This window comes from Chiloscyllium plagiosum, unplaced genomic scaffold (assembly GCF_037043375.1).
Source record: "Chiloscyllium plagiosum isolate Xiang-an unplaced genomic scaffold, Cpla_swu_hap1 HiC_scaffold_1, whole genome shotgun sequence".
NCBI classification, from domain to species: Eukaryota; Metazoa; Chordata; class Chondrichthyes; order Orectolobiformes; family Hemiscylliidae; genus Chiloscyllium; species Chiloscyllium plagiosum.
The window spans coordinates 4695749-4719351 of NW_028270139.1; the positions used below are offsets into that span (position 1 = coordinate 4695749).

The window sequence follows — 23603 nt, forward strand, 5'->3', positions numbered from 1 at the left end:
TGCTGGAGAAACTCAGTAGCTGTGGCAGTATCTGTGGACAGAAGACAGAGTTTGGGTTCAGTGGCTTTTCTTGAGTACTCTCAAGTCCTGAAGAAGGGTCATTGCACCTGAAACGTAACTCTCCTTTCCCTCCACAGATGCTGCCAGACCTGCTGAATATCTCCAGCAATGTCTGGTTTTGTTTCAGATTTCCAGCATCCACAGTTCTTTTTGATAGTAGCAATATTTGAATCATCTGCATGTAGCTATTTTATATTTTTATAAACTTCAGAAATTAAATTCAGCTGAGGGGAATCTGTAGGAGTTCGAGATAGGGGAGATTGTGGTAATGGTGATTTGGACAATGGGAGAAAGTGGGTACATGATGGGAGGATAGAATGGGACAAACATGAGTAATTAGATGAGGAAATATGGGGAGAACTGACACATGACTGCTTTAATTTCCATTTTTAGATTAGATTAGATTAGATTCCCTACAGTGTGGAAACAGGCCCTTCGGCCCAATGTCCACACCGACCCTCCGAAGAGCAACCCACCCAGACCCATTTTCCTCTGACTAATACACCTTACACTACGGGCAATTTAGCATGGCCAATTCACCTGACCTGCACAGCTTTGGACTGTGGGAGGAAACTGGAGCACCCGGAGGAAACCCACGCAGACACGGGGAGAATGTGCACACTCCACACGCAGTTGCCTGAGGTGGGAATTTTATATGATTGAATGACCTGAGTACTAAATTGTTGCATGTAAAATAGAGAAGTCACAGGTGGATTTTCTTTCCGAAAATATGCTGATATTATCAGTCCATGTTCACAGTATTTATTTTTTGTGTTCTGTAGTGAATAGACCTTTTTGATAACTAGGTACAATGTAACACAAGTTGAGTGTGTTTTGCTGGAAAAGCACAGCAGGTCAGGCAGCATCCGAGGAACAGGAAAATCGATGTTTCAGGCTGGAGCCCTTCTTCAGGAATGAGGTTGGGTGCTTTGGTGGTGGACAGATAACTGGGAGGGGGGTGGGGCTGGGGAGAAGGTAGCTGAGAGTGCAATAGGTGGATGGAGGTGGGGATAAAGATGATAGCTTGGAGAGGAGGGTGGAGTGGATAGGTGGGAAGGGAGATGGACAGGTGGGACAGGTCATGAGAGTGGTGCTGAGCTGGAAGGTTGGAACTGGGATAAGGTGGGGGGAGGGGAAATGAGGAAACTAAAGTCCATACTGATGCCATGGGGTTGAAGGGTCCCAATGCGGAAGATAAGGCCTTCTTCCTCCAGGCATCGGGTGGTGAGGGAGTGACAATGCAGGAGGCTCAGGACCTGCATGTCCTAAGCAGAGGGGGAGTTGAAATGTTCAGTCACAAGGCAGTGGGATTGGTTGGTATGGGTGTCCCAGAGATATTCTCTGAAGTGCTCCGCGAGAAGGCATCCAGTCTCTCCAATATAGAGGAGACTGCATTGGGAGTAACGGATGCAATAAATGACGTGTGGGAATGCTGGTGAAACTTTGATGGATGTGGAAGGCTCCTTTGGGGCCTTGAATGGAAGTGAAGGGGGGGATGTGTGGGTGCAGGTTTTGAAATCCCTGCGGTGGCAGGGACGGGTGGCTTATTAGGGGGTGTAGACCTGGCCAGGTAGTCGCAGAGGGAATGGTCTTTGCGGAAAGCGGATAGGAGTGGGTAGGGGAATATATCCCTGGTGGTGGGGTCCATTTGTAGGTGGTGGAAATGTTGGCGGATGATGCGATTTATGTGGAGGTTGGTGGGGTTTACTCTCACCTCCATCCACCTATCGCACTCTCAGCTACCTTCTCCCCAGCTCCCATTTATCAGTCCTCCCCCAAGGCTCCCAGCCCCATTCCTGATGAAGGGTTCCCCCCGAAACGTCGATTTTCCTCCTCGGATGCTGCCTGATCTGCTGTGCTTTTCTGGCAACACACTCTCAACTCTGATCTCCAGCATCTGCAGATCTCACTGTCTCCACAATGTGATACAATCTGGAGTAAAGTCACAACTGGCATTTTTTCAAATAAAAGTATTTACAGAATACAAGGACATAATTTTAAAGTCAGAGCAAGGCCACTTTGAACTGTGACTAAGTAATAATTTAATACAAAGATTGGTGGACATTTATAACTTCCTGAAATGACTCTGGTGCTGGATCACTTGAAATTTTCAACACTAAGATTGATAAATATTTGTTAAGGAAAGCTTTCAAGGAATTTGGATCAAGGTGGGTAAATGCAAGTGCAGATCCATCATCTCTTGGGATGGCAGAATATCTGGTGGTGCTGAATGGCTTACTACTATAATCATCAAGTTGAGACCTACCTCAGAGGAAAAGCCAGGAAAGCTAGTAAATGAGACATGTTGGTCTGATTTGTCTCTGACTTCAAACCCCATGTCCAGTCTGACTAGTATGTTCATTTCCAAGTTTTACTCAACTGTTTTTTCCCTCTCTTGTGGTTAGGTAATCTTGACAGGGACCCCTCAGCCTACTAGGACCTCTAGTAGGCTGAGTCCTCTTACCTCCTACACAACACAAGTGGGATTGACTTGACCCTGAGAGAATTTGGTTAATCACAGTGGGTCCTATCTGACACAGGAGGAGCTGTACCAATGCTTCGAAGCCCACACAATGCTGAGGATCAATCTCAGTGGGGCCTCCTTTGATTCTGCTCGTTCTATTCGAGACTGACAAGGAATCGCAAGTTTAGCAGGACCTCTTCAACATTGGATGCTCTTGTACAACTACAGATGAACTGGTGGCACTGGCTGTCATGGGTCTCACTGATTCGCAGAGGCCCAAACACTGAACCACAACCAGCTGACATTACTGGAACCTGCTCAACTCTTAATCACACTGTGGGCTGAGCCTTTTGGGTCCTGCCAACTCTGGATCTGCTCGTCTACTATGATGGGGCACAGTTGAATATGGTAGGGCTTGCGTGACTTTGGTCTAGCCCCACATGGCGCTGTTGTGGCCTACACCTATCTTATGGGATCTGCGTGACTCCCACAAGATTAGCGAGACCCTGTGCAGTAGAAGGGTAGCAAGGAAAAGCCAAGGAACTAAAGACAGCAGAGCCTGATGTCAGTGGTGAGTAAGTTGTTGGAAGGGATTCTGAAGGAGAGGATTTACGTACATTTTGAAAGGCAAGGACTGATTAGGGATTGTCAACGTGGCTTTGTGTTTGGGAGTTCGTGTCTCACTAACTTGACTGAGTTTTTTGAAGAGGTGACAAACAAGATTGATGAAAGTAGAGCGATGTATGGATTGACTAGGTTCTGCATGGTAGACTGGTGAGCAAGGTTAGTTTGCATGGAATCTGTGGGAGCTGGCCAGTTGGATAAAAATCGGCTTGATGATAGGAGAATAAAGGTTGGTGGTAGAAGTTTGGACAGGAGACCTGTGACCCAGCGGTGTGCCACATGGATCGGTGCTGAGTCTACTACTTTTTGTCATTATATAAATGATTTGAATGTGAATATAGGAGGTATGCTTTGTAAGTTTGCAGAAGACACCAAAATAGATGTAGTGGACACTGAAGAAGGTTCTTTCAGAGTACAATGGGATTTTGATCAGATGGACCAATGGGCTGTTGAGTGGCAGATGGCATTTAATTTAGATAAATGTGAGGTATTGCATTTTGGTAAGGCAAACCAGGGCTTGTATAGTAAATGGTAGGACCGTGGGGCATGTTACCAAGCAAAGAGATCTAGGGTGCAGGTGCATAGTTTCTTGAAAGTGGAGTTGTAGGTAGTTAAAAATCACACAACATCAGGTTATAGTTCAACAGGTTTAATTTGAAGTACACTAGCTTTCGGAGCGCTACTCCTTCATCACAACCACCTTGTGAAGGAGCAGTACTCCGAAAGCTAGTGTGCTTCCAATTAAACCTGTTGAACTATAACCTGATGTTGTGTGATTTTTAACTTTGTACACCCCAGTCCAACACCGGCGTCTCCAAATCATGAGTTGTAGATGGATAGGGTGGTGAACACAATACTTGTTTGCCTTCACTGGTTAGTACATTGCATAAAGAAGTTGGGAGGTCATGTTGCGGCTATACAGGACATTGGTGAGGCCACTTTTGGAATACTGCATTAAATTATAGTCTCCCTGCTATAGGAAAGATGTTAAACTTGAAAGGGTTCAGAAAAGATGTAAAGGATGTTGCCAAGGTTGGATGTTTTGAGTTATAAGGAGAGGTTCAATGGGCTGGGGCTGTTTTCTGTGGAGTGTTGGAGGCTGAGATGACCTTGCAGAAGTTTATAAAATCCTGAGGGGGCATCAATAGTGTGAATATCCAAGGTCTTTTTCCCAGGGAAGGGGAATTCAAAACGAGTGGGCATAGGTGTAATTTGAGAGGGGATAGACTTAAAATGAACCTGAAGAGCAATGATTTCATGCAGAGGATAGTGCATGCATGGAACGAGTTGCCAGAGGAGATGGTGGAGGCTGGTGTAATTACAATACTTAAAAGGCATTTGGTTGGGTATATGAATAGGAAGGGTTTAGAGGGCTTTCGGCCAAATGTTGGCAAATGGGACCAAATCAGTTTAGTATATCTGGCTGGCGTAGGTGAATTGGACTGAAGTGTGTGTTTCTGTGCTACGTGACTCTGACTTTGAATGCAGTGATTTCAGCAGCAGCACTTAAATTACAATTTTGCATTAGCTGGGTTGCTGACAATCCATTCAATTTAGAATGAAAGTTCTTCTAGAGTGTAAGCACGTAAAAAAATTCATCATTGTATGGTATTAGCACGCACTTGAATGGAGATCTGGGATATCTTAGAACAAAACACTGTGATGAAACAGCAGGTTGTAAATAACTATAACTAAAGGACACGTTCTTGTCAGTTGGGTGGTGGCTGACTAATTGTTCTTAAAATAGCTTCATCAGATGTATGGTCACAATTTAATATGACTGATCAATTGCATTCATTTCATTTTAATTCTTTTCTGATACTTGTTTGTTCAGGTCACTTATGAAATACACAAGGAGAGTTTGGCCAGAACATTTGAAGAGTACCAAAGACGAGATGAAAGTACAAACCAAATCCCAACCATTCAAACTATTTCTGAGATTAGCAGCACACAAGAAGCTACAATTCAGAAAGATGTTTTTGAGGTCCAGAGTGCACCCCATTCTGAAAATGTTGAGAAGCAATTAGAAAAAGCAGAAGGTTTCAAACAACTTGAAGGTTACCAGGAAGCCAGTTCTCTGAACACTGAAGTACAGCAGAAAAACATGGAACAGACAGACAAAATAAAAAAAGCAACTGAGTCACTTAATGGCACTGAAGTAACTAAGGTGATAACACAAGTAGATCAGATATCAAATAAATTACCAGATTCTTTGGAAAGTTTTGAAGTTGAGAAATCTGAAGTAACTGAAATGTGCATGGAAGATGTGGACTGTTCAGCTGCTCGTTCCACCGATGTGTTTTCAGATGAAATGACTGAAAGTGAAGTAACTAAAGTAAAAGAGAAAACAACAACTGCAATTACTACAAATGGGCAAGAGCCTAATGTTGCATTGGACCCATGTGATCCAAAGGTTGATGTGGTAGAATATTCAAACAATGGACAACAGAACAGCATAAATAGTGAAGAGAACTGTGTCTCAGAGCTTCAGGACACTTCTCAAGAACTAAATATTTCAACTACTGCATCCAAAGAGAGTTCAAGCAGTTCAGAAGCAGTTTCAAATCACTCCGCGTCTGTACTACAGGAGGAGATGATCAAAGTAAAACAAGAGATGGCAAAATTGCAAACAGAATCAAGCACTGAACCCTTAAAAGAACTTGACAGCCACACTGCTGATTCTAGCACTCATGACAGTAATAGCCCAGATAAAGATATTGGAACAATTAACACAAAAACTAGAGAGTTGAAAGTCCTATCTGCTAAAGAAATTGCTAGATTGGATGTGTCTAGTGTTGCAGCTGATACTGAGAGGTTGGAACTTCGAGCAAGTATAAGTCAAGAATCTACAATGGTCCCAAAGCCCCCTATTCAGGTAATACACTTTATTGTGATGGAAAACTTAAAATGACAACTTCAGTTTAACAGCATGAATCTCCACTTTTTCTGAATTTTATGAGCCTGAGATATGAGGAAATTGAATATCAGTGATTTTGTCTGTGGTGGAATAATAATCTCTCCTGCAAATGTTTGAGAGATCTTCCTGTCCTGTTTTTCAATTATGTTTGTTTTACCTGAAACTAACCATCTGCAGAGATTATAACGATAGAAAACATCAGAAACACTACAGTCTGGAATCTTTTGTGGCGAGGGAAATAGAGCTAATGTTTCGGGTTGATGATTGATCATCAGTATTTTCCTTTTTGGTTTCTAGTTACTGCTACATTTTTTTTGCCAAACTCTAACAATATATCTTCTCTTTGTCTTTAATCAAAAATTCCAGTCAATCCTGTGTTGCCTTTATTTTGTCACCACCTCAGTCATTTTGTTTTATAATCTTTATTAGAATGACGCAAGTAATTCCGGTATTTGGGCGGAATGTAGTCTGTCAGATGGAATTGAATTGTCCTTCATGCGATTTTGTGTTTTGCCAATTGATTATATAGCTTTTCCTTAAGTAAAATGCTTTTAGAAGATTTGAAGTTTCATGTTTTTAGTTGAATGGCCTTACTAAGGGAACCATTAACAGACTAAATTAAGTCATCTGTTTTTGATGTTATTTAGATCATTATAATACAGTTTTCAATTTAAATGTGAAAATTAGATTTTTTTATATGACATTCAGTTCTATACTTGCTGAAATCATGACTGATACTGGAAGGTTGTAAAGTACCTGAATGAAAGATAGGATGCTGTTATTGTGAATCTGAGGACAGCTTGAAAAATGGTGTGCTAATCTGAGGATAGAGGAGTGAGATTAAAATGGAAGGCAATCTAAAATTCAAAGTCATGCTTGTAGACTGAACAGAGATGTTCTGCAAAGATATCATTCAAGCTTTGTTACTTACCCAGAATAGAGGCGAACCCATGACAAGCTATAGTATATACCAAATTGAAACATGTCTAAGTAAGTTATTATTTATTTGAAAAGATGAGAAGTGTGGGAAATGTGACAAATGTCATTGAGTCAACAATGGTGAAATGGAATTTTTGATTAAAGACAAAGAGAAGGTATATTGTTGGAGGTGGGGTAGAAGATAGCATCATTTGAGCAGAGGAGGCGAACTGAGATTGGAGTTGAGACTTTAAAGGGGTTGGAGTGCAAATAAGTGTGAACAGGATAGCTGTAGGAGTTGGTGGGCTAACAGTAGGAGCAGAATTCACCAGTCAGCCTTGCAAATCTGCTCTGCCATTCAATCAAATTGTGGCTGATAGTCCTCAACCCCACTTTGTTGCCTTTGCCAAAAACCTTTGAGTCCCTTGTTGATTAAAGCTCTGTTTATCTCAATGTTGAATATGCTTCATGACCTCACCTCAAAAGCGTTCTGCAGTGAAGAATTCCAGAGATTCACTAACCTCTGAGAGATGAAATTCCTTCCAGTGTCGTCATAAGTGGGTGACCCCTTACACTGAGAATATACCTAATCCTAGACTCCCCCTTGAGAGCAAGCAATCTCTCCCTGGCAAATCCTTTAAGAATTTTGTATGCTTCAATAACGCCAACCTCATTCTTCTAAACTGTAATGAATACGATCCCAACTATTAATCCTATACTTATAAGATGGTCTGTCCGCATTCAAGGTCAACCTAGTAAAACTTGTCTAGACTGCTTTCAATGTAAGTATATCTTTACTTAGACAAAGGGACTAAAACTGTTTGTAGTATTCCAGGTGTCGTCTGCCTAGTACTCTTACTTTCAGCAAGAGTTCCCTATTTTTATACTTCATTCTGTTTGAAATGAAGGCCAAAATACCATTTGCGTTTGCTGTTATCTGCTGAATTTGTATGCTAGTCTTTTGTGATTTATGCATGAAGACTCCCAAATCCTACTATGCTGTAGTTTTCTGCAGTCTTTCTTCAGTAATTGTAGATATTGACTGACAGCCTATCCCAAAAGCCTATCGCAATAGAATGTATTAAAATTTGGTTCAAGGTATGTATAGAAACTAAGGAAAATTCTGGAAAAAATTGTTTGTAAGTATCTCCTGACAGAATTACTGATATATCTGTAAAATCTAATCCTTCTCTTAACCATATTTTGTAACATAAGTTGTAATTTATACATTTTTAAAATGAATTGCATATTTGTAATTGCCTCCATAATGAATTGTGTAAGGGTCTAGGGGAATTAAATCCAAATCTAACAAATGGTAGGACATTGATTTGGAACAGCATTGTGGCTTTTTGCCTTTAATATTTGAATGACAAGGAAATAACTTTAGTAAACATATCAATCTGTATTACTACCAACTAGGAAAAAGACAAGTTAAAGAAGGAGGGAATTAGAGATGGACCATATTAAATTGAGAGGTGGAAATTGCAAGCAGAGATTTAAAATTTCAAGTTTGGGGCAACAGCAATAAGTGAAACTTATTCAGTCATCAGTGTGCTGAAAATAGAGGTGTGGGGAAGGGTTTGGATAGGACTGGAGCCATGTGCCCCGCAGAAAGAAAGACTTTAATGGATCAATCTATACAGATTCCATTATACTTTTTTATTTGGAGAGTGTGAGTAGTGTTAAAAGAGAAATTGTACAATATAGCAAGTTCAGACAGGCAGAGGAGATGACTGGTGGTTGGACAATGTTTGGATTTCTGCTGAAGGAACAAATTAAATGCCCACAACGCATCTTAGTTTAAGGAGTGACAATGTAAATAGACAGACTGCAGACCACAGTGGGAGGTTCGGTGGAATGGCCGTGCTAATTTGCACGCAGTGTCCAGAGATGGACAGGCTAGGTGGATTAGCTTTGGTAAATGTGGGGTTTTGGGAACAGCTTTGGGTCCTGGGTATATGTGGGATGCGCTTCGGAAGATTGGTACAGACTCTGGGCTGAATAGCTTCTCCACATTGCCAGGATTCTAGTAGTAATAGTTAGGGTCAGGAAACTTTTAAAAGAAGGCCATCAGAAAGGGAGGGAGAGTTGAGTACCTAGCCTTTACAAGGTAAAGATGTGTTTGTCAAACAAAAGCTCTGATCTTTCCAGGTATCGAGATGAGCAGGAACATTTTGTGTTCATAGATAGGACATAATACAGATGAATAAATTTTTTTTTATAAGAAAATCCTGTCCGTTTGCTAATCACATCAATACCTGAACATTCAAATGCTCACCTTGGTATAAAGTTAAAAAAAGACTTGAACAAGAGATCCTTTTATTTACATTTTGTGTTATTTGATTTGCTGTTTGCCCAGTTATCACAACTGGAACTTACAAATCAACAAAGTGTTGTACCTGATGAGCAAAGAAAAGGGTCCAATCCCTCAGGACGTGCCACCATGTTTCGCATTCCAGAATTTAAATGGTCTCCCATGCACCAACGCCTGCTTAATGACTTGCTATTCTCCATTGAAACGGATGTGCAGATGTGGCGAAGGTTAGTTATGTGTTGTGATTGTATGTTGATGTGTTAAATCTCATGCTGTTTAGCACTGTTGTGCTTTTTGGATAGCAAGTTGATTGCACCCTGCTTCAACATTGAATAGCTTCCCCTTGTGTATCACCTTTCCTAAGAAAAATTCTGTATTTGTTTCACTTTCTTAGAGGCTTCAGTTTGAGAAGCACCCAGCTACATGTGCAAGTAAATGAGAGAATGTTGTAAAAAGAGTTGAATTCTTTTTTTCCTCTTTTGAGCAGCCATAACACAAAGACAGTGATGGATTTTGTTAACAGCAGTGAAAACATCATCTTTGTCCACAACACTATTCACCTTGTCTCTCAGGTGGTAGATAACATCATAATGGCCTGTGGTGGGATTCTCCCACTTCTATCTGCAGCGACATCTACCACAGTGAGTATGAAATAATAGATCAAATGGATTTAGTTGAAAAATAGATTTCTCTTGGGTTTATGAAGATAGAAAATTGAACCTCCATCTTTTTATTTGCTTTGCATGAGTGATTCAAGCATGGTCTAATATGACTGATCGAAGTTACTTAGCAAAAATCCTGTTAGTCATATATTTTGTAACGTTGTAAGATGAGCTACAAAATATATGAAAAATGTGCGTAAAATGTTTTCTTTCTCCATGTGTACATGCCTATTCCATTTTAAAAAGGAAATACCCATGTATTACTTTTTTTCCAGTAAGTTTCTCAACTACCTTTTAATTTTTCTAAAGTGCCACTTGAGTTTTTACTGCATTGTTGTTTAATTTGCCTGTACGTGCCCGTTTTCCAACTATTTTGAGAGTAAATGAGGATAGCATTTTCTAAACTGGTGATCAGAAAAATCCCAATTTAAAGCACCAATAGTAAAATTAATTAATATATTTGAATGTTTGACAGAAGGTGCAGTAATCAAGCCTTGTTTAAAATAGCTGCCAAGAACATGTACTGTGTTCCTGTTGATGTTCAGTAAATAGTGCATTACTAGAACAGGCTAGAAAATTCTAGTTGAGTTAATCTTACACATTTCTAAATTACTCATTATGGACTGTAGTTCTCTACTTCATGGTCACACAGGATTAACTCTGGAATTGTTATACTTTCATTAATGGAGTAAGTTAGCATTGGTAATTTGAGTTGCAGTAAAATCTTGAGTCACATCCTAATAGAACATCCTCTAACTTTGTGTTAAATCTGATTTTGTGATAACCCAGAGACCTGTTTCCTCATTAATGTATCGACTAGGAAAATGGTAAACTTGTGGGTATGCATTCATTGGTTCTTTAGGGTCATTGGCCTACTCAGCTGTAGAACGCACTGCATCTGCGATGGGATCATCTGACAATTCCAAAGAGTGCTATATTGCCCATCTCTGTTTAAGTTTCCGTGGTTGTTTCTGCTGGAAGTACCATGCTGGCCTTGCATGGCTGAGTGATAAGTGCTGTGGCCTTGGGTTGTTTGGCCCCATTCTTCTACTCCTTATTCTTATCCTCTTGTGCAGATGTAACCTGTTTTGAAATCAGGATGTTGAAAGCAATTTACAGTTGTGACTTCTGTTATCACCATCCACTCCTTTTTCATCATAGGCATTGCCTCTAGTATAGACGGATGTTACTTTGTGTTGAGGGTATTAATTAATTGTTAGTTTTATGTTCCTAATCACACCTGATTTATTGCTTGGAGCTTGGCAGTAGTGTTGAGAGGCAAGAACAAACATTTTGTACCTTTCAGACTGGCAATGTTGTGGGCTGTGGGGTAGTCTTCCTATTTTTGCTTTGTTGCATTTTATGCCTTTTTCCTGACCCATGTCTCCAAGGTAGATTAGATTACATTACAGTGTGGAAACAGGCCCTTCGGCCCAACAAGTCCACACCGACCGCTGAAGCGCAACCCACCCATACCCCTATATTTACCCCTTACTTAAGATTGTGGGCAATTTAGCCTGGCCAATTCACCTGACCTGCACATCTTTGGACTGTGGGAGGAAACCGGAGCACCCAGAGGAAACCCACACAGTCAGTCGCCTGAGGCGGGTATTGAACCCGGGTCTCCGGCGCTATGAGGCAGCAGTGCTAACCACTGTGCCACCATGCCGCCCACCGACCGTGCCGCTCACTGGAGGTACTGGAGGTTGTCCACATGGTTTTGTTAGGTTTGCACTGCGAGGTTAGTGTTTTGACATTCCAAGACACCATGTTGTTTTGCGACTTTCTCAAGAAGTGACGAGGTTTTTAGTGCAATCCTTGTTAACATAGATCATAGCAGTGACATGTTTCTTACTCTACTATCTAATTTTGTCACATTTAAGTATCAAAGAACAATCTGCCAAAAGATTCCAGTTTCATCAGACTTAAAATGTTTCTCTGTACAAATGCATTCAAGACATGAGTGAGAACTTAATGGAGCTCATAGTCTATCATTGCTGCTGCAGTATGGTATCTTCACTAGTTACTATGTGGAAGATGATGCTCTACCTCATTTTCCTTTTTCCAGTCAACCTTCACTGCAGGTGACTTTGATGTGACCCAGTCACTTTGCCAAGGTGATTGCCATTTTCTGCAAGATTGAACTGAAGATGGGAGCGTACTTACTACATTAGCAGAGCCTTTTCAATGTCTGGGTGGTCAACCACTCTTATCTTCTCCCTTGACAGAGAGCGTGCCTATTGGGTGAACTGTTCCATAATCCTTCATAATGGTGGACAAACTTAGTGGCAGAATCTGCTTCGTCTTTGCAATGTCTGCATTTTGTTTCATGCCATAGTTTTCTACTGGCTGCATCAACTTCACCTGCTCTCTGGTTGACAATACTTTTAACTTTCTCATGGGTTGAGCCTTCGTCTCATGACGTTTCACAGGGAGATCTCAATGTCAAATGATGGATTGCTCTGTGCTCCATGATTTGTGTGTGATCTAAATTGTCTGATTGGCTAGCAGAGCCAAGTTTCTACTCATTCAGAGTATCTGCCGAATTTCAGCCTATTTTAGGTATCGTTCTATTAATTTTAGGGATTTATGGTCACATTTGCTGAATGTAGCCCCTTAGAGCCAGGGACCCAGGTGGTTCCAGTGGTTTGGCCATGCTTGATTCATGATTCTATTCTATGGTACAGAAAATATACAACTGTAACAATTGAGGATAATTCACTGATACCAGAGAATAAACAGGCTATTGGCACAGAATTTGTTGGCATTGTTAAAGGGGTCAGTATCCTGCTCCCTTGCCGAGATTTTGGGGAACTCTTTCCTCAGCCTTCCATCTATCCTTCTTGCCCATCTTCCATCTGTCTGTTGAGCATTGCTTGATGAAGACTGTTGTTTGAGGACCATCCAGTGAGAACTGCTGTCTAAAACGTCTATCCCAATGTTATATTTCTAGGGGATGGTAACTTTGTCCATGTCAATCAATTGTCTGAATCCCTTTGGTCAATGGCCATGTGACAGCCACACATACCAGCCTCTTGCTGCCTTTACCTGAAGGTTATTTTACCTCCCTCTCTAAGAAGGAATGTTTATTTTCAAAGACAGCCCACTGACAATAGGGTGGACATCAACTCACTTCTTGTAATTCTTTCCTTTCTTTTCATAGTGCAGAATTTTGAAAAGTTAAGTACTACTGCAATAGCTGTTAAACAAAATCTCATACAACATGGTAAATTCTAGGAAAATTTAAGCTTTTAGGGAACTTCATTATTCAATTGTTCTGTGAGATTTGCTGTTTTACTGACTGGATGAGTTGATTACTTTGATATAAATGAGATTTTGTACCATTCAAATCATCACAAATATCATAGTTTCTGCATGAATTATTTAATGAAATGCATTCTAATGAGTATTTTCAATTGAAGGTATTTCTATCTTAGGGGAATTGTATCTTTGTAACTCCTGATAAAATTACTGATAATTCTGTTAAAAATCTAACCCTGTTCTTCTCTCTACTGTGTTTTGCAACATAAGTAGTCATTTATACGTTTTTTATACATTTTTCATCATTGTAGTCACTTGCATAATATTCTTGTAGTTTGAATTGTGTGTAAAGGATAGGGAAAATTAAATCCCCATCTAACAAATGGTAGGATATTAATTTGGAACAGAATGGCAGATTTTATACTTAATTGGAGTTACTCCCATGATATTTAACATACTTCTCTGTATTAACAACCACCGGTTGCTACTCTCTATAGTGGAACTCTATGCAAGTAAAAGAAATCAGGGACAATTCCTCCTTATCTTTATTCTTGCTTCCACCATGCAACGATATATTTAGGTACACTCCACCCTTGTGACAGGGAAATATTCCAACTTCTTTTTAAAGTATATTCCTGTATTAGTACTATGAAATTGCGAACATTGTCCATGCAATCCTTTCAAATGTTGCACTGTACTTAAGGTGAACCATTATGATTAGAGATCAATTGCTTTTTTCATTCATAAAGTATTCTGTGTCTCTGCCTCATGTGCATTTCAATGATTTTAACAGTAATATTGAAGTTTTGGCTCAAGTTTTTGGTCAAACTTAGTCATGTAGAAACGCTTTGTGTTTTTCCTCTCAATTTTGTCTGTCCAGATTCACAATTCATTCTGCTTCAATCTTGATTGTATTGTTGCATACAGTAATTATTCTTCAGTTTTTCTCACTGAAATCTGACATCTTGCCAGATTTTAACTCTGTTGCAAGGGTGTCACTTTGCTTTTTCAGAATTGTACTTCTAAGTCAGTCTTCTATATTATATAGCAGATGCAGAGAATGTAGAATTAGTCTTGTGCTGTGTAATTGTTTCTGTTCAAACATATTGATCATGAACACGCCTCAACCTTATTTTTCCCTCACTCTTTGCCTAAGTATCTTTGCTTCGTTCATTCTTTCCCCAGACAAAAAGTAGGTTCAGCCTTAACATTGGGGCGTGTCTTGTTATACTGTGGAAATGTGAAATGTTACAGACTATTGATGTTTTAGCTGGAGTGTATGCTTAACTACTTTCTATATAAACTATATCAGTTTAGTGTGCCACTGAAGCTACTGTTTGAATAGTAATGTTGACTCATCAGGAACACCATGTATTTAAGACCTATTTGTAGTCATTTGTAATTATTTTAATAATACTTTTCACAGCATGAATTGGAGAACATCGAACCAACACAAGGGCTGTCGTTTGAAACCTCTGTGACTTTTCTTCAGAGGCTAATAGGTCTTGTTGATGTGCTGATTTTTGCCAGCTCACTTAGCTTCACTGAAATTGAGGCTGAAAAGAACATGTCTACTGGAGGAATATTAAGGCAGTGTCTTCGTTTAGGTGAGTATATTGTATAGAAGGATGCGTTTTGTACTTTAAGTATGTTGCTTTAGAAAATCCTATTGCAGCATCAGTTTGTATTTAGTTTGTATATAGCATGGCTTTTCCAAAGGATAAGTACAATAAAAGATAAATGCAAAATCACTTCCATGTAATGAATGCTGTAATGCTTTCAAAAAGTGCAAGTTGCACTTTTTTTTGTCTGTGTTTTGGAAAAAGATTAAATAATTAAGATTTTTTAGAAATAAGCAATTCAACTGTGTACAGTTGTAAGGATTTGCACAAGTTGCTTTAAAATATTCCACAAATATTATACAATTCTGGTCAGGATTCAGAAATGTCAAAAGGATAAATTTACACATTCCTTAACATGAGTCAGAAATTGATGCTAAGAAATTGCAATATGATCTCCAGACATAATCCCAGGATCCATGACTTCATTGCAAATTGATTCAATAGCTCAACTTAAAGATTTGACTTCTAAATGATAAGAGAATTAGAAGTAATCGTCTGTTTAAATGATAGTGACTATAATGCATACTCAAAGTTGATAATAGGGCGGCATGGTGGCTCAGTGGTTAGCACTGCTGCCTGACAGTGCCAGGGAATCTGGTTTGATTCCAGCCTCTGATAGTCTGTGTGGAGTTTGCACATTCTCCCTGCATCTGCGTGGGTTTCCTCTGGGTGCTCTGGTTTCCCCCTCAGTCCGAAGCTGTGCAGGTTAGGTGAATTAGGCATGCTTAATTACCCATAGTGGTTAGGTTAGGTGCATTAGTCAGGGGAAATGTAGAGTAATAGGGTAGAGAATGGGTAAGGGTGGGTTACTCTTAGGAGGGTAGGTGTGGACTTGTTAGGCCAAATGGATTGTTTCCACACTATAGAGATTCTATGAAAGCATGACAAGACCAAATTAATAGATTGCAGGAAAGCCAATTTTTGATGTGTTGAGACTGGGAATTGGGAAAATAAAATGGAAAACAAAGTTGCCAAACAATTAAGTACAGCTGTAGAGGCATAGAGTCATAGAGATGTACAGCACGGAAACAGACCCTTCGGTCCAACCCGTCCATGCCGACCAGATATCCGAACCGAATTTAGTCCCACCTGCTAGCACCCAGCCCATATCCATCCAAACGCTTCCTATTCATATACCCGTCCAAATGCCTCTTAAATGTTGCAATTGTACCAGTCTCCACCACATTCTCTGGCAGCTTATTCCATACACGTACCACCCTCTGCATGAAAAAGTTGCCCCTTAGGTCTCTTTTTATATCTTTCCCCTCTCACCCTAAACCTATGCCCTCTAGTTCTGACTCCCCAACCCCAGGGAAAAGACTTTGTCTATTTATCCTATCCATGTCCCTCATAATTTTGTAAACCTCTATAAGGTCACCCCTCAACCTCCGATGCTCCATGGAAAACAGCCCTAGCCTGTTCAGCCTCTCCCTGTAGCTCAGATCCTCCAACACTAGCAACATCCTTGTAAATCTTTTCTGAACCCTTTCAAGTTTCACAACATCTTTCCGATAGGAAGGAGACCAGAATTGCATGCAATATTCCAACATTGGCCTAACCAATGTCCTATGCAGCAACAACATGACCTCCCAACCCCTGTATTCAATACTCTGACCAATAAAGGAAAGCATACCAAACGCCGTCTTCACTATCCTATCGACCTGCGACTCCACTTTCAAGGAGCTATGAACTTGCACTCCAAGGTCTCTTTGTTCAGCAACACTCTCTATGACCTTACCATTAAGTGTATAAGTCCTGCTAAGATTTGCAGCACCTCGCATTTATCTGAATTAAACTCCATTTGCCACTTCTCAGCCCATTGGCCCATCTGGTCAAGATCCTGTTGTAATCTGAGGTAACCCTCTTCGCTGTCCACTACACCTCCAATTTTGGTGTCATCTGCAAACTTACGAACTGTACCTCTTATGCTCGCATCCAAATCATTTATGTAAATGACAAAAAGTAGAGGGCCCAGCATCGATCCTTTTGGCACTCCACTGGTCACAGGCCTCCAGTCTGAAAAACAACCCTCCCCCACCACCCTCTGTCTTCTACCTTTGAGCCAGTTCTGTATCCAAATGGCTAGTTCTCCCTGTATTTCATGAGATCTAACCTTGCTAACCAGTTTCCCATGGGGAACCTTGTCAAACGCCTTACTGAAGTCCATATAGATCACATCTACTGCTCTGCCCTCATCAATCTTCTTTGTTACTTCTTCAAAAAACTCAATCAAGTTTGTGAGACATGATTTCCCATGCGCAAAGCCATGTTGCCTATCCCTAATCAGTCCTTGCCTTTCCAAATACATGTGCATCCTGTCCCTCAGGATTTCTTCCAACAACTTGCCCACCACCGAGGTCAGGCTTACTGGTCTATAGCTCCCTGGCGTGTCTTTACCCCCCTTCTTAAACAGTGACGCCACATTTGCCAACCTCCAGTCTTCCGGCACCTCACCTGTGACTATCGATGATACAAATATCTCAGCAAGAGGCCCAGCAATCACTTCTCCAGCTTCCCACAGAGTTCTCGGGTACACCTGATCAGGTCCTGGTGATTTATCCACCTTTAACCGTTTCAAGACATCTAGCACTTCCTCCTCTGTAATCTGGGCATTTTGCAAGATGTCACCATCTATTTCCCTTCAGTCTATATCTTCCATATCCTTTTCCACAGTAAAGACTGATGCAAAATATTAATTTAGGGAGGATATTCCAGGGAGTGCATCCGGTGAAGTTATTTGGGTGGGACTGAGAAATAAGAAAGGGATGATCACCTTTATTGAACTATAGGTCCCCAATAGTCAGTGGGAAATTGAGAAGCAAATTTGTAAGGAGATCTGTTATCTGTAAGAATAATGGGGTGGTAATGGTATGGGATTTTAATTTTCCAAATATAGACTGGGACTGTCATGGTGTTAAGAGATCAAATGGTGAGGTGTTTGTTAAGAAAATGTTCATATTCAGTATGTGGATGTACCTACTAGAGAAGGAGCAAAACTCTTGGGAAGTAGGGCAACACAAGTGACTGGTGTCAGTGGGGGGAGGGGGTAATTTGAGGCTGTGATCATAATTTTATTAGTTTTAAAATAGTAATGGAAAAGGATAGACCGGATCTAAAAGTTCAAGTTCTAAATTGGAGGGAGGCCAGTTTTGGTATTAGGCATGTACTTTCACAAGTTGACTGAGGGCAGATATTTGCAGATAAAGGGATAGCTGGAAACTGGGAAGCTTTGACAAATGAGGTAATGAGAGTTCAAAGGCAGTATGTTCCTGTTAGTGTGAAGAGCAAGGCTGTTAGGTGTAGGGAATGTTAAATGACGAGAGAAATTGAAGTTTTGGTCAAGAGAAAGAAGGAACCATATGTCAGATATACACAGCAGGGATCAAGAGAATCCTTACAGAAGTATAAGGGCAATAGGAGTATCCTTAAGGGGGATATCAGGAGGCCAGAAAGGGGACATGATGTGGCTTTGGCAAATAGTTAGAAAATCCAAAGGAATTCTACACTTACATTAAGGGCAAAAGAGTAACTAGGGAGATAATAGGGTCCCTTCAAGATCATTAAGGCTGTCTATATGTGGAACTGCAGGAGATGGGTGAGATACTTAATGAGTATCTTGCATCTGTGTTTACTTGGAGAAGGATGTGGAAGCTAGAGAACTTGGGGAGATAAACAGCAACGTGTTGGAAGTGTCCATATTACAGGGCTGGTGGTGTTGGCTGCCTTAAAACACATAAAGGTGGTTAAATCCCTGGGACCAGATCATGTGTATCCTAAACTTTGTGGGAAGCTAGGAAAGTGATTGCTGGGCCCCTTGTTGAGATATTTGCATCATTGATAGCCACGGGTGAGGTGCTGGAAGACTGGAGATTGGCTAACGTGCTGCCATTATCTAAGCAAGGTGGTAAGGAAAAGTCAGGGAACTATAGACTGGTGAGCCTGATGTTAGTGTGGGCAAATTGTTGGAGGTGGTGCTGAGGGACAGGATGTACATGTATTTGGAAAGGTGAGGACTGATTAGGGATAGTCAGCATGGTTTTTTTTATGTGGGAAGTCATGTCTTTCAAACCTGAGTTTTTTTTGAAGATTTGATAAAGAGGATTGATGAAGGCAGAATGATAGACGTTGTCTGTACCGTCTTCAGTAAGTCGTTCGGCAAGGTTCTGCATGGTTGATTGGTTAACAAGATTAGATCACGTGGAATACAGAGAGAAGTAGCAATTTGGATCCAAAAGTGGCTCAAAGGTAGGAGACAGAGGGTTGCTTTTTGGACTGGAGGCCTGTGACCAGTGGTGTGCCAGAAGGATTGGTGCTGTGTCCACTTTTTTTGTCATTTACATAAATGATTTGGATGTAAATATAGGAGGTATGGTTGATAAGTTTGCAGATAACAGCAAAATTGGTGCTGTAATGGACAGCAGAGAAAGTTAGGAGAAAGTGAAGATTGCAGATGCTGGAATTCAAAGTCAAAAAATGTGGTGCTGGAAAAGCACAGCCGATCAGGCAGCTTCCGAGGTGCAGGAGAGTCGACATTTTGAGCGTAAGCTCTTCATCAGGTTAAGAGTACATTGTGACCTTGATGTCCAGTGGGCTGAGGAGTGGCAGATGTAGTTTAATTTAGATAAATGTAAGGTGCTGCAATTTGGTAAGGCAAATCAGGGCAGGGCCTGTACATTTAACAAAGCGTGCAGATTCATAGTTCCTTGAAAGCAGAGTCACAGACAGACAGTAGGGAAGAAGGTGTTTGATACACTTGTCTTCATTGGTTAGTGCATTGATTAGAGGAGTTGCGACGTCATGTTGAGGCTGTACAGAACATTGGTGAGGCCACTTTTGGAGTACTGCGTTCAATTTTGGTCTCCCTACTATAGGAAGGATGTTGTGAAACTTGAAAGGGTTAAGAAAAGATTTGCAAGGATGTTGGCAGGGATGGAGGATTTGAGCAATAGGGAGAGGCTGAATAGACTGGGGCTGTTTTACCTGGAGCGTCAGATCTTAGGGGGTGACGTTATAGAAGTTTATAAAATCATGAAGGTCATGGATAGGATGAATAGTGAAGATCTTTCCACCAGGGAAGGGGATTCTAAAGCTTGAGGACAGATGGGTATATGAGTAGGAAGGGTTTAGAGGGACATAGGCCAATTACTGGCAAATGGGAGTATATTAGTTTAGGATACCTGGTCGGTATGGACGGATTGAACTAAAAGGTCTATTTCCATGCTGTACATCTCTGATTCTTTATGATTAGAAGAGTGAAATGCAAAAATAACAAATAATTACTTTGTTTCACATTTTTCAAGGTTGACGTATCAGCTGGTTGTTTCATCAGAGGATAGGATTATAAATTATTTCATTGTAGTTAAAATGAAAAGTGAGGTGATATCAAAAAATCCAACTCTCGCTGAAACCCTTAAATCTGAGTGGAGTGAATCTGCATATTTTAGATAGGATAGTGGAGGCACTGTTGCTATTATTTGATAGTAAGATTTGAAAAATGTTGCAGTTCCAGAGAATAGGCACATAGATAACATTGTAATGAAGGGAAAGATCTGCTTGAACAACAACACTGAATGTTTTGATTTGATTAAGAAAAACAAAAAAGCAATGTATTTTGTTAGATTTCCTCACTATATCTTGGATAAGCTGCTTGGTACTAGAATAATGAGTTAAGTCAGAGCATGTGGAGACCAGAGACAAATGGAAGCGTTTACATAAAGGAAACAACATGAAAGGTTAACACTGTTTCTCTCTAAATAGATACTGCTAGACCTGCTGAGTCTTTCCAATAGTTACTGCCTTTAGTTCAGTATTCCAGCGCCTGCAGTATTTTATGTTGTTGAAAGACCAGCAGAAGAAATGTGTGTAAGGTTTGCTATTCAGAGTGGCAAATAATGCGACAATTCCCTTTGTTAGCATGTCCCATCTGTTGTGTTGCCTAGGTCTTGACTCGAGGGGAGTACCCTGAGATGAGCTGTAAAAAGACTGTATATGTGTGTGGATCTTAGGCACCATTTGCACATGTTTGACTTTTTTGTGGAGTATAGGCTTGTGTGTTTTATATGCTAAGTTTGTGTTGATAAAGAGAGCTGGTGCAGAGCTATGAAAGACTGATCGTGTTTGACTGATCATTGAAGTATTTTAATGAAGTTCGGCAATCTTCTTATTAATCAGCACCTAAGGGACCAGGAGTGTGCTGGTTGATCAGATATTGTGGTTGATTAAGAGGTCCACATGATCAATGTAAAAACGCACATTAAGTAATAGAAATCTAACACAGGGAGTGTACACATCATTGTTATACTTTATTTACAGCATAAGGAAAAGTTGCATTATTATTTAATGATTTAAGTAAAACATACCGGCAGCGAGTCTTCTCATTTGCACCATCAACTGACTACTTGGATATCGCGATAAAACAGTAAGTTTCCGGTATTTGAGATCTATAACCTTTAGAGAGTGCTGGTTAAAAAAAATGGTTTGCTTAAAGACAGAAGTAGCAAGTTGTAAAATTAAAAATCAAGTGCTGGAAGAATTTGGCAGGTCTGGCAGTGTCTTTGGATCAGGGAAGAGAGTTAATGTTTTGCTGGGAGGAGCAAGTGACACAGCTGGTAAAGACGCCCCAGAGCAAACAGCACATGAAGTGAGTGCATTCATGGCAAAATCTGAGTGTTAATATGCATCGAACCTTTGAAGATGGAGGGCGTATGAACAAATTAGCTAGCAAAGTATATAGGCTTTACAAAGAAAGGTATTGAGTACAAAAGCTGATCTCGTTTTAAGCTCTGATTTGACCAGATATATAATAGTGCATGCATTTCTGTTCATGACCTTTTAGACTGTGACGGTGGAATTTAGACTGTTAATTTCACTTGGTGATTTTCAGGTCAGCTTGCTTTGAGCTACAATTAATGTGAGCTTGTAGATTAGATTAGATTAGATTAGATTACTTTACAGTGTGGAAACAGGCCCTTCGGCCCAACAAGTCCACACCGACCCGCCGAAGCGCAACCCACCCATTCCCCTACATTTACCCCTTACCTAACACTACGGACAATTTAACATGGCCAATTCACCTGACCTGCACATCTTTGGACTGTGGGAGGAAACCCACGCAGACACGGGGAGAATGTGCAAACTCCACACAGTCAGTCGCCTGAGGCGGGAATTGAACCCGGGTCTCTGGCGCTGCGAGGCAGCAGTGCTAACCACTGTGCCACCGTGCTGCCCACTTTGTGTATTTCTGACCACTTTTTCTGTGAACCATTCTTAATGATATACTTCCTCTAAATTCTGAAAATTTTGTACAGCAGTTTGTTTATTAGGTCATATATAAGAAATTGTATAAATTGTGTAAATGTCATGTACAAATCAGTTTATGGGATGTCGGAAGATAATTATCATTTTAATTCCTTTTCGTTTATCGCTATCCGTATGAAGTGAATTTAAAAGAAAAACATTGAAATTTTCTTCATTTTCTGAGTTGCAAATTATGATAAGAATCTTCATTTTCTTTCGATCCATTAAAAAGATAGGAAAAGATTTTGCTATGGTCTTCAGTGCTTGAGGTTATTTAATACCATTAAAAATTTAGAAATAATTTTCCACAGGGCTTGCATGGAATCATATTTGTCAGTACTTTAGATAATGGCTTAAAGTAGGTTAAAATTTGAATAGCTATATGAATGCTGTAATAGAAATACTGTTCTAGACCATTGAAGTTTTTCCTGTTATATTGTAGAATATTTTTTAATTTACATATTAGCTGTCGAATTTTGAATTCATGTATTCTAAATAATTGGTAGTTTTAAATCTGCCACGAGCAGTATATAATTCCAGTGCTAAAAAATCTGTTAATCCATTATTTGTTTGTATTGCACACGTTAAAATGTGCATTCTGTTAATTTTCACTAAAACTTCCTTCTGACATATAAGGCAATTTTGCATACACTAGACACTTTCAGGAAAAATACAGACACGTAATTTGGAGAATGAGAAGCAGAGTTGGAAGACAGTCTTCCCCTTGCTGGTGTGACCAATGAGAGGGGGTATAGGTTCAAGTTAAGGGCAGGACGTTTGGAGAGTATGTAAGGAAAAGTGTTTTTACCTTGAGGGTGGTGAGGATCTGGAACCTCCCTGCCTGTGAGGGTGGTTGAGGCAGAAACCCTCATAACATTTAAGAAGTATTTAGATTCTTACACTTGCGATGCCAGAATATACAAGGCTCTGGGTCATGTGCTAGAAAATGGCATGAGAATAGTTAAGTGGTTGCTTTTGACTGCTGCAGACTCAATAGGTCAAAGGCCCTTTTTCTGTGCTAGAGATCTGTATGGCTCTATAAGCATTTTGTAGGAGTATTGAGTGTGTAGTGTTGGAATGTACATGTTTTGTAATTCTACCATTTTATTTGTTAAAATTTTTTGGATCATATTCAAGTCTGTGACAGTTGCTTCAAAGAATAATTGGAAACTAAAAGTAGTCTAGGATAATGATCCTCGCCCATCAATTTTGAATTAATATTCAGGTGAACTGTAGTATTGATATCAGCACAAGTGGTAAAGCTCAATGCCTTCCTTGCAGTGATAGTTTTTGAATGGAAAGTTGCAAGTATGTGCTATTTTCTCACAGCCACAATCCAAATGCTTTATTTAAATCAGTAAATCAGCAGTTAGCCTTAAATGTATTTCAATATACTTGTTAGGCCCCTAGCATCAATGCCAGTGTCCCAGAAATGGAAATTTGTCCTTCAAGTTCCCCATTCCTC

At 40.2% G+C, this 23603-nt stretch overlaps 1 protein-coding gene across 1 annotated transcript in view; it reads left to right on the forward strand.

Moving 5' to 3' along the window:
* Nucleotides 1–23603, forward strand: part of lrba (LPS-responsive vesicle trafficking, beach and anchor containing) — an 897133-nt gene that overhangs the window by 169255 nt on the left and 704275 nt on the right. The window contains exons 22-25 of the mRNA XM_043699616.2: nt 4983–6023; nt 9343–9524; nt 9785–9938; nt 14647–14827. Coding sequence (XP_043555551.2) covers nt 4983–6023; nt 9343–9524; nt 9785–9938; nt 14647–14827 — 1558 coding nt within the window. The remainder of the gene's footprint in view (nt 1–4982; nt 6024–9342; nt 9525–9784; nt 9939–14646; nt 14828–23603) is intronic.